The sequence below is a fragment of the Pocillopora verrucosa genome, chromosome 3, assembly GCF_036669915.1.
Source record: "Pocillopora verrucosa isolate sample1 chromosome 3, ASM3666991v2, whole genome shotgun sequence".
Lineage (NCBI taxonomy): Eukaryota > Metazoa > Cnidaria > Anthozoa > Scleractinia > Pocilloporidae > Pocillopora > Pocillopora verrucosa.
Window position 1 is genome coordinate 21,789,740 of NC_089314.1, and position 11,411 is coordinate 21,801,150.

The 11,411-nt window shown below is 38.0% G+C and overlaps 1 protein-coding gene across 4 annotated transcripts; it reads left to right on the forward strand.

Moving 5' to 3' along the window:
- Positions 1-239: 239 nt before the first annotated feature.
- Positions 240-7,848, forward strand: LOC131769567 (probable serine/threonine-protein kinase DDB_G0271682). 4 transcript variants are annotated; one of them, XM_066163039.1, is made up of 9 exons: positions 282-325; positions 535-597; positions 1,657-1,698; positions 1,827-1,898; positions 2,390-2,479; positions 3,016-3,153; positions 4,126-4,231; positions 5,219-6,363; positions 7,083-7,848. In XM_066163039.1, the coding sequence occupies exons 3-9, from the start codon at positions 1,660-1,662 to the stop codon at positions 7,290-7,292; spliced, it is 1,800 nt and encodes a 599-aa protein (XP_066019136.1). In that variant the 5' UTR covers positions 282-325; positions 535-597; positions 1,657-1,659; the 3' UTR covers positions 7,293-7,848. The 4 variants fall into 4 exon arrangements, with proteins under 4 accessions (XP_066019137.1, XP_066019136.1, XP_066019135.1 ...); XM_066163037.1 differs by having other exon boundaries at positions 307-325; positions 411-597; XM_066163040.1 differs by lacking the exon at positions 535-597 and having other exon boundaries at positions 240-325.
- Positions 7,849-11,411: the final 3,563 nt, after the last annotated feature.

Consider the following 11,411-nt stretch of genomic DNA (forward strand, 5'->3'; position numbering starts at 1 on the left):
ACAAAACAAAACGAAAGGGAAATCATCTTCCTATGCGCATTCAGAACTCTCGACCCAACGGTCACCGCAAATACACTTCCTTCCCCTGGGGACAAAAAGTATTGCGTGACAAGAGCTTACGTTGGGTTAATAGACGGAAAAATTTCCGCACAGCCCCATACTTAATTATGCATGCACATCTTACTGGTGATACACTGAATAATAAAGCCCCATATATGGATGTATAATGATGTATGGGGCTGTGCGGAAATTTTGCCGCCGTCACAAATGACTTCACATTCACCCAACAGATTACCTTGGTACTTTGCTGCGTTTCACTTTGAAGGTAGGGTGTTTTAGTCATGCATTGAATGTTTTCAAACTAAACTTTCAGCTGCGAAAGTAACACACCGAACTGTTCAAATGAATAGCTGAACTTAAATGACTACCCTACATCGAAAGCAGCTTGGAATAGCTTGGAAGAACACAAAGGGTTTATATTTCCGCCATTGGATCGTTTTGGATGGCTTAACCTTACTCTTTTTGTTGTGGTAGCAACTCCACATGTCAAGCAAATATACTGGAAAGCCTTCGAGTTCCACTCAGTGACTGCATGAGGTGATTTTAATGTAATATCCGTTGATATAACATTTGGCAGTCAAATTCAAACGATTTATTCGGCTGGCGTGTGAAGGAACTAAATAAGTGCAAGACTCTGTTTGCTTAGCGAGTGTATTATGACATAATATGACGTTTACATGTTGCGCATTACAACCTCACCTCTCAATAAACGATGATCATTGTAATGTTTGCATGGATAACACAATACTGGGGATCTGAGAGTACATGGTGGTTCAATAAGTTATCTATGTTATGCATTACAATAAAAATACTAAGAACTAAAGCTATATGATAAGGAAAGATTCTTTTAGTATAGAGATCAGAAAATTCTTCTAAAAGGAAAATCAGTCTTAAAATAATTGAGAAGGAAACCATTATTTCACCTGTTTCTTGAAATTTGATGAGGCAGCTAAGCTTCTACCATATGTTTAAGTCTTATAATGATCTGGTAGCACACACAACAAAAATAAAAGGCCTAGTCCATTTCATGGGAAAGTAGAAGTAAAAATATCTCTTCCAGGTTGATGCCCTTAGTTTTTTAGCCATGCTTTGACTAAACATTTAGCACAAGAAATAGTACCATGACTATCATTGATACTATGATAGTGGAAACTGGAAACAAGTCCTTGGAAATCCAAAGGGGAAACCTTAGACATGGTTGGGTATCTCACTTGATGACTTGGTGGAAGGGATGAGTCCAGGAAGGTAAAACTGTTGCTTGAGGGATGGGGATTTAATATTACTGATTGAATAAAACTGAAACTCAAATATAGGACCTTGTAAGACTACATGTATAGCCATTTTCTGTAAAATCATAATTGTTTAATTCCCATGTAAGTTTTGCTTTTGGGCAGTCTTAAGTCTAAAGGCCATGATGGGTTTATGGTTAGGTGTAAAGCAATTTGCCCACAAATCAGAGGCTAATTTACTTTGTGCTTAATGGCATTAATTCTAAGTGTTCTTATTTTTTTGTGCATTAGAATACAATTAAAATTTTCATATTGATGCTTCTGGTAGTAAATTTGGATTTTTTTTTCTTCTTTTCTTGTTAATAAGAAAATGGGAACCAGTGAAGAAGGAACCAAATTTCAGTGCAAGGTCTGACCAATATTTTTCAGTTGTAACTTTTTACTGATTTTGCAAATTTATGAGTCAAATTCCCCCTTTTCCTTCAGTTAATTTTTTTAAATTGTTTTAACACTGTTTTGCTTACTTTTAATTCAAAGCTTGTGGGGATAACAGATGTTGCTAGCCCAGAGGGTGGGGAGATGTGTGCTGAGGCTTTAAGGAAATTAAAGGTGCAGTGTACCTGTTCATGAGTCATGTTAGTTCATGAACTTGAATCAAAGCTCAAATTTATTTTTTGTCATAATGGCAATTATAAGTTGTGTTATATTTCTAAAACATGACAATTATAGGCTGTGTTATTCCTTGAACATGCCACCATAAAACTGCCTGAATTGCATTATTATAACCTACCAGTAAGTACTAAAAACTTCTCAGTGTACTTACCACAGGCAAGTCTGCCAATATGACAAATTGTTACTGCCTATAGTTGATCATGAAAGCTTGTCATAAACTGCCCTTCATTCAGCCCAATCTGGCACCTGGCCCCTTCTCTATTGCCTTACCCCAATGCACAGCAATGTCTTTTCACTTATCCTTCTGGTAACATAATAATCCTCTCAGTCCTGGAATGCTAGCTAGTAATAATGTGTGTCTGTTTTAATATTATTATTATTATTATTATTATTATTATTATTATTATTATTATTGTTATTTATACTAGGCTCAGGTGAAGAAAAAGGGGCAACACAAAGAGAGGGTGACACTGACTATAAGTTTGGAAGGTATCAGGATAGAAGATGAGACCACTCAAGTAAGTATGCAAATAAGTCAAATATTATTTAACCACCATGATGTGATTGCCAGAGACACAGTGACATATAAGCTGCACCTATGAGTGTGTAACTCAAATTTTGGAAAAAAGAGTTTTTTCAAAAGATTGGGGAATCAAAATGCTAAGTAAAACTATGCAGTATATTTCTATCTCTACATCTTATCCAATATATTTTTTTTAAATTATAAAAAAAATATGAAATAAGTTAACTCTTAAATCTCATCCAAATATTGCTTTCACTTTTTCCATCTAATTACCAAAGAGAATTTTCAAGGGGCAGTGTATGGTTCAAATGTTTTGTTACATTTTACATTATGTTTTCTTTACCCACTGACTTATCCATTTACTTATTTATATTTTCATTTACCCACTCAAGTCAAAAATAGCTAGAGAGTACTGAACAAAGGAAGGGCTGATCAGCAGAAGGGAAAGATACGATTAAATCTCCAGGTGCCCCTTCCATCTCAGTACATTTTGTTGTGTTTTTATAGGTTTTACTGATGTATTTTTTTTAGGAAGTGCAGCATATGCATCCTGTCAAGAGAATATCATTTGTCACTCCTGACCCAGATGATAAGAAAATATTTGGTTATGTTTGCAGTCAGCCTGATTGTTCCACTGGATATACATTCTATGCTCTGAAGTCAGAAAATGTAAGAAATTAAAGAAATTATTTGCTTTGTTGACTGAATTACAGGAAATGCATGGGCTAATTGTAGGAGACATGATGCATGGTCTTGGTTTGAGACATGTCTTTTCACCATGTTTTGTTGTGAATGGGATCTGATGTCTCACTCTCCCAATGCCTCTCTCTGCTGAGGAACATATGGAGGTATTAGAAAACTGCTAAACAATTAACTTAGCTGACAAATTGCTGCACTGGGACAACTATTATGGCCCAGGATTCAACTAGGGTAAGGATGCATGCAGTATCCCTGGTTATGTCATACGCTCATGAAAGTGGAATGAGCATCTGGATCAAGCTCCAGCAGCAAGGGTCATGGGCTTGACAGTAGACTTACCTCATAACCAGTAACTAATAGTTGGTTTCAGTTATACATATGTCATCACCCTTTATATGGAAAAGGTATCCAAGTCTTTTACTGTTCAAAGAGATACGCAGGGGAATGTATTTCATATCTAATTATGACAATACAAATGGAGATACAAATTAATTCTGAGTCATCTAAAAATTAATTGATCTCCTTTTCCCACATTCTCTTTTCTGTATGACAGTCAAATTCAATTTTTCAATAATTCAAGGGAATTTCTTAGTCAGCCAAAAAATTTTCAAATATTGAGCTACCTAAAAATTCCTGTTTCAGTTAATTTATTGTATATGTTTTTGTGCCTCTCTGAGAGTGGCATTTCCTGTTGAAAAGAAACCATTGAGGAGAAAAATTTTTGTCAGGGAACTATGCAAATTGTTCAAGAGGAAAATACTTTAAATCTACTTTACAACAGTGCACTTTGATTTGAAGGCTTGCAAGACTTCTCGGCTGCAAATTTTTAGCTTCAAATTCACTCATGCAAATAAAAATTTTCATAACATTTAATCTTAAATATTGCTCATTAAGCACTTGCAATTATTAATTATTCTAAGCATGTGTTATTTTTTCTTTCAGGCAAAGGTCATAATTGATGCCATTATTGAACTTTTTGAGGTATCAGTAACTCTTAGACAAAGGGCTGGATCAGCAAAGGAGCAGGTCACCAGAAATTCATCAAATGGTACTGACTGCAGAACCATTGATTTTGTTGAATGATTATAACTACTGTAAAAGACTGTTCCACAAAAATAAGTATTTTAAAATAACTCGTATGTACTGGTCCCATATTTCAATTCTTATTTTAAAGTTACCATGTTATATGCTATATTGCATGATGTTTTAATGGTGTGTTCATGAGAAAGTAAGTTTGTCACTGACTGACAATGACTGATAATTTTACTCTTCCAACGATCTTACTGATCATCACATTCTCTTTTGAAGAATGAGGTGATTCTTAGGCAAGTACCCTACTCGACTTAGCTCGTCCGTATCATAATCATTAGCAGTTTGGAGTCATTTTTTTCCAATGAAGAAGTCCACTCTCTTCTACTTTTTCAGTCCACTCTCTTTAGTTTGTAACATGAACTAAATGTGCGAGAGATTCCTGTTATCTCACTGTCGTAAACTGTACCTTTTCGTAGAGGAAAGTACGCCTGATAAACAACACATGTCTCTACTATGTGGAACTTTTTGAAAAATGGTAAAATAGTGAGCAGCAATGCACGAGCTGAAATAGGAATAACTTGCTTCTTCTTGTAATTTGCACTGCTATTACATGAAAAATGCATCCGTTTTCAGCCAATCAGATGCGCTCAATTTTTTCATGTATATCATTATTATTAAGGTTGAAGACAACTTCTGTTAGGTTCGGTCATAGTGTTGTATTCAGACCTTTCACGGCCAAGCAGTTGAGTGGTCCCTACATTTTAGTCACAGTTAAACGGTAGGATCTAGGTACGAGGTTAGTTCGGTCAGTCTTTGGAGTCTCTAATCGTGGCTAGTAGTAACTGCTTGGCACGTACGTTAACAAAGATAGAGGTCATTTGCGTGCAGCCGAGGATCTTCTTTCACTGAGCACGAGAATGTCTCAAGTGGGTGAGCTGTAGTGAATTCGGTACATTTCTTGACTCCCGGAAGTAAAAGAAACTGTCGTTTTTTTTTTCGCTAGAGAACCGGACCGAGCTACAGGAAATGAGAACTCGTTTATCCAACTTACAGGCACAGCTCAGGGAAAAAGATGACCAGTTGCGAGAGAAGGAAGGGATTAATGTAAACCTCCAAACTCGCTTGAATACAAAAAATCAACAACTGGAAGAGAAAATTAGACAGGAAGAGAATTTATACCAAAAACTGCGAGCAATGGAAGAGCAGATTTCACAATCTCAAACACAACTAAGGGAGAAAGAGTCGGAAAAGGCCAACCTGTTAAAGGAAAGAGATCGCCAAAACGGAAACCTGCGTGCAATGCATCAGCTGAAGACCAAAATGCAAGAGCAGCTGGAGAGAAAAGAGCAAAAATTAGTTGAATCGGAATTGCGATTAAGGGAAATGAATTCGCAACTGAGAGATCTTCAAGTTCAGATCAGAGAGAAAGACAGAGCAACTGTTGCTTTGCAAGAACGATTAGGAATTACGGTACAACAAGTTGGCGAGCTAGAAGAACAGCTGACAAGAAAAGACCGGGAAAAGAATGAACTAGAAAGAAGCCTTTCAACAGCTCAGCAGATATTACGTGATAATCAGGCTCAAAGATCACCAGACTGGGTTATTCCACGTAATCAAATTCAGCTGACGACCAAATCCCTCGGTAGAGGTGCTTGGGGAGAGGTTGTCCAAGGAAGGTTCTGTGGTTGTGTCGTTGCCGTGAAAACGATACATGATTTGATTCTTTCTCCTCACAACCGCAGGTTGTTTGAACGAGAAATGGACATTGCCTCGAGATGTCGACACCCTTGTTTACTACAATTCATTGGAGCAACAAACGACGACCACACACCTTTGTTTCTTACAGAGGTCATGGAAACAAGCTTGCGAGCACTGTTACAGGAAAGATCACTTTCTCAGACAGAGATCACCGTTATTGCTCTGGATGTGGCTCGAGGACTAAACTACCTCCACCAAAAACGCCCCATCCCTATTCTTCACCGTGACATCAGCAGTGCAAATGTGTTGCTCTGGAGACAAGGTACTCAATGGCGAGCTAAAGTGTCAGATTATGGCACTGCTAATTTCAAGAAACAGACCATGACGGTTGCACCTGGGGCTCTAATCTACAGTGCACCTGAAGCACGCGCTACAAATCAAACAGTCCAGGTTTGCTCAGATTGATGATCTAACGGCACTTTTTTGACTCGATGAGCTTATTCGTGCTTTTTGATTCCAATTTATTTTATGTGTTATACCTCTAGACATCGTAACATTTTGATGGAGAGTAATATAAAAGCCTCCTTTCTCTGTAATTGGGCGTTTTCTTCACGGGTAGTTCTCTTCTTTACGATGGCCGCCTTTTTTACCTCAGTTTTGGAACTAAATCTTTCCAACCTTGAACCACCATTCGAAAAAATTGCTTTCCTCATATAGAAATGGTGCTCTTATATGTAAATGACAGTTTGCAAAGTAAGAATTTGAAAAGTAAGACGTGTCTCATGATCACTAATTCATAGTTTGCTCAATAATGGGCAATTGCCCTCGCTGTGAAAAGCACTGAACAGTGACGATTATTGGCATGAGCCTTTTTCACCTCATTAGAAGCTCAAAGACTCTTTAGAGTGAGAGAGGAAACAATATTTGAATGTTGTTTCCTCTCTCACCTTAAAGTGCAGGAAGGGATTTCTTAGGAAAAGGCTAAAATCGAATCATTTCTGTAACTGCATTCGCCGTTAAAAGCGTTGGTTTAATAAGATTCCCATGCCGCAAGAGTTACTTTCTTAATATTCCTCCTATTCAGGGTATTTTCCCACAATAGCCGTAAAAGCATGCACGGTGTTGCATCTCTCTGTGCTGTCATTTATTTCTTCATTTTCTGTGGTCAGGTTGATGTCTACAGTTTTGGTGTACTTCTTTGTGAGATGTCCATCCGTGAATTACCAGACCCTGAAAGACGAGAACAACAAGTAGCAATGGTGGCAAACAATGTGCTTCGAGCTCTTATCAGAGGATGTTTGGAAACAGACCCTCAGGCCAGACCAACTATGGAAGAAATAATTGATGAAATAGAACCGGAAGCGCAGGGCACCTTTTGATAGAGTTTTCTAATCAACTTCAAACATAATGTTGTCTGTATGGTTTGCAGTATTGCTACTGTACCGGACGATCATATAGAAGATCCTGCAAAGAAAACTCCATCTTTCCCGATGTAACTTAAGTGTTCGGATGTATCTTCTGAAAATTTGTAGACTTTTTCTGTCTAGACGTGTTCAGCTTTCCATTATTCCTTACCTAGGTATTTACACGCTGATCTCGTAAGGATTTAGATAAAAGCGTCCGTTTGGTGTGTAAAGAAAGAAGGCACAATCCGATACCACCAAGAAGGTGTCATCAAGAGTCCATTTTCGGGCACCTGCTTTAATCGATAAAAGCAGGCTTGGCACGGATTAGCACGACTGAGCCCTCTCAGCGTAAATCATCAATCTTATTGTCAGACTTATTTATCGTCTGCAAATGTAATAACATACCATTATGATTTTTTTGCCTAACGTTTCATTACAAAACTTCCGTCCGTCGATATAAATTTTTATTGCGATATTTGTAGTGTGTTGGTTTGGTTAGACTAAATACAGCTATCATTTTTAATTTTTTGGTTTTGTCTATCGTGTGGTCTGGTCGTTTTGGTTAGAGCGGTACTGAAAGGATTGCTCTTGGTAACAAGGGATGACCTTTAACAAGCTAAGCGGGAGACTCTCAAAATAACAGTAACGTCCACTGAAAAAGATCCTTTTTAGGACTTCTCTAACCTGTTCCTTCTGCGTTCAGATCATTTACTGTAAAATTACCTCAAGATGTTATGCGACTCAGTGTTTTCCTGAAAAGTGACGGTAACGATACTTCTTACCAAAAATGACAATTTTTTTCTTCTGCCTTGTGATTGACCAAATTTTTAGAAGAAAAATTTTTTCCAAAACCGAGTGGTGGTTATTCATCAGAATCCACAATAAGTAAGACCCTGATCTAAACGTTCAAAGTAACAAATCAGTAAAGACATGATCCTTGCAAGCGAGCATCAGTAAAGAAATTCAAGAAAAGAACTTTGCAAAATTCTGACTTCGAGAGGATTCGAACCCGAGCACTTCCGGGCATTATAACCAATTGAGCTGCGGAGCCTCAGGCTGGAATTATTGCAAATTCTTCTGGGATTGTTGTTCCCGTAGAGGATTATGTATTAAATGAAATAAGTAATATTTTTATTCGAGGATGAAGTACAAAATGAAGAACTAATTTTTGCAGGTGAGCTGCAGCTAAAGAAATTGCAAAGTAGAAACTCTTCCCTTCGTCCTTTATACAAAATTTCTGTGGAAAGAAAGAATTTCAGAGCTTTCTTATTTGCTCATAACTTTTAATTTGGCCATATCTTATTTCCTTCAGTTCTATAAGCACTTATGTTATCAATTTTGATCCTCATCTGTAAAATATCGTCCCTATTTTTGTCAATAGTTGTTGTATGGCGAAAGCGATATGTTTAGTTGTTTGCCTTTAGATCTTTGTAAGATATTCTAAATTCTCTGCGATCGCATCAAAGAAATTACTTTTCATTTTCCTTTAAAATAAATTAATTTATCGTTGGCGCTTTCCTTCCGTAATAAGACGGCATATGCTACGGGTGACGCATGGGAACTTTTGTTTCGTACTCTAGCTCGGCAACTGCTGCTTTGTTTCCTCAATGTACGAAACGTCGCAGTCCCAGGAGCTAATTGTGTACCGAGGAGTAGTTAAACTTGTTCTTGTGAGGGAAAAAAAATTAATAGAATAGCAACTCAAAACCAAAGACCTCAGTCTTCAGCAAAAGGTATCAGGCTCGTACCAAAGTGATCTCACATGATAACCACCTGCTAACTGACAACTCAGGCTTACGATGTTAAGTTCAGATGAATGAGCTTTTCGTTATGTATAAGAAATCACGTGATCAAAAGTAGGCAAGTTTGTGACCTTCCACAATGTAAAACATATTAAAGTTCACAAGGCAACCAGGTGGACAACCAGACATGGTTTGATACTACTCTGGTTTGCAGATTTAATGAATGTAACTGAAGAAGTTACAATTCATAGACCCAACGTTTCGACACTCCTGTCTAGTGCCTTCATCAGAGGTGATCTAAACGCTGCAACAAGAGGTCCTTTTATATGATCACTAACTAGCGGCCTTTTTTTCTGACGAGGTGTAAATAGGCGTCAGGAAGCAAATCGCCATCGTCACGATTTAAAGGAGCGTGGGCGGAGTTAATATGCCAAGCCTCCAAACAAAGGCGCTGGTGGTAACGCCGATTAGTGGTGATAATTTTAGAATTATCCCACCCAATTGTATGGTTGGTTAGGCATGTATGCTCCGATAAAGCTGAATTTCCTTTTTGCTTTTTGGTGCTCTTTTAACCGTGTACCAAACTGACGTTTGGTCTGTCCGATGTATTCGTTGTCACAGTCATTGCAAGGAATAGAATAAATAGCGTCGGTTCGTTGTTCTTTCGTGACAGGATCCTTAGGTTTGGCGAAAATATGCCCCAAAGTCTGAAAAGGTTTTTGAGCAACTTTAACGTTGTGGCTATTCAAATTTCTCTTGATGGGTTCCGTAACACCCTGTATGCAGCAAAACCAGTCGCTGGTTCCTCTTCATCAAGAGCGTTACTATTTGTAACTGGTTTTTGGCAGTTACGGAGAAAAGTTTTTGTATAGCCATTTGCCTTTAGGACATTGGAAACATATTTCCTCTCCTCAGCCTTCGAATCGAGTTAAGATGGTAGACAGTCAGCCCTCCTAAATAAAGTTTTGGCTACAGACTTTTTATGGCAGATAGGGTGGTGAGAATCGAAAGCGAGGTATTTGTCGGTGTGGGTAGGTTTACGGTAGACACTTGTCTCTAAATTACCCTGAACCTCTCTGGACACATTTAAATCAAGAAAGGGCAAATCTCTATCCTTTTCGCGCTCAAGGGTGAATTGGATCGACGGCTCTACTGAATTCAAATGCGAATTCGTAAACCTAAACCTTTCGCGTCCTTCATATTGCGAAACTACTAACAAATTTTGCGCTCTTTCCAATGCTCGCAGTGCTCGTAATTTTGATTTTCCATGGTAGTAGGAGCGGCCGTTTTTGGACTATCAATGACTGTAGACTTATTTGACCATAACTAGGGCTAATGTAGCGATCTGATTGGCCAATTTGCCGTTGTCGATGAGAGTAAAGATAACGCCGATCGGGTCAACTTGTCACGCATTAAGAGAATCGTTTTATTTGACGTCGATATTGTGGCCACTGAGATGATGATTACCGTTGATGATAAGAGAACAGACCACGTGAAACTACTACCGAGTTGTTTAAATATTGAAAAAGAAGATTTCTCTCGCCTGCTCCAAATCACTCTCTTCCCAGAATACTTTTACAGTGAGACATATTTCACGGTACTAAGACCTGTAGTGAATGACATTGTTTTAGAGGGATCTACAGGCCTGTCAACTGAAAGGACAATTTCGTCCCTTAGTGTTCAAAAGAACTTTGAAAAATGAAATGAAAACGAAAAAACAAACAAAACAAAAAGGAACATATGGGTACATTTACGGCTCATCCAAAAAACTGCAGAGCACTTAATAGTTAAAATTAACTCGATAGAGTATGAAATAACTGTTGCTTATTATGCAATTACAGCTGACGTTATTCCTCCACCAACGTTTTCTTCTCATCAAGAAAAAAGATGGAGCATTTCTTACCTTTCTACATATAAGTCTACATTAACTCTGAGAATTTCTATGATTCAGCTCTCTGATTTGTGGTAAAACTGGTGATTAACACTTATAAATCACATGAGGAGCGTGTCCGTTCCTTGGAGGCCGATGATGAAGAATGAAACAGGGCGGAGGTCAACTGTGACTTTTGCTATTTTCAAAGTTTCTAAATTTAGCAATTTTAGGAACAGACTTCTCGAAATAGACTTTCCTTTTAAAAATAGCATTATCTGCACCGCCATCTCTCACATTTTTATCTCTTACCTCCTCCCTGGATCGAGGCCGGGTGGAAGAGTTTTTTTTCAGCATTCTTTTGCCTAAGATAGTGCTTAATTTTTCTGTATCGATCGAGAGTATTCATTTTCATTTGCTTTCTGTTTCTCTTTGAGCGACTGATCAGTTCGTGATAAGTTCTTGGCAAACTTTGAAATA

Excerpts from the sequence above, each read along its gene's own strand:
- LOC131769567 (XM_066163040.1), top strand. The coding sequence starts at position 1,660 with ATGGGAACCAGTGAAGAAGGAACCAAATTTCAGTGCAAG. Across the intron at positions 4,232-5,218 it reads CACCAGAAATTCATCAAATG|AGAACCGGACCGAGCTACAG; the intron begins GTACTGACTGCA and ends TTTTTTCGCTAG. Across the intron at positions 6,364-7,082 it reads CTACAAATCAAACAGTCCAG|GTTGATGTCTACAGTTTTGG; the intron begins GTTTGCTCAGAT and ends TTCTGTGGTCAG.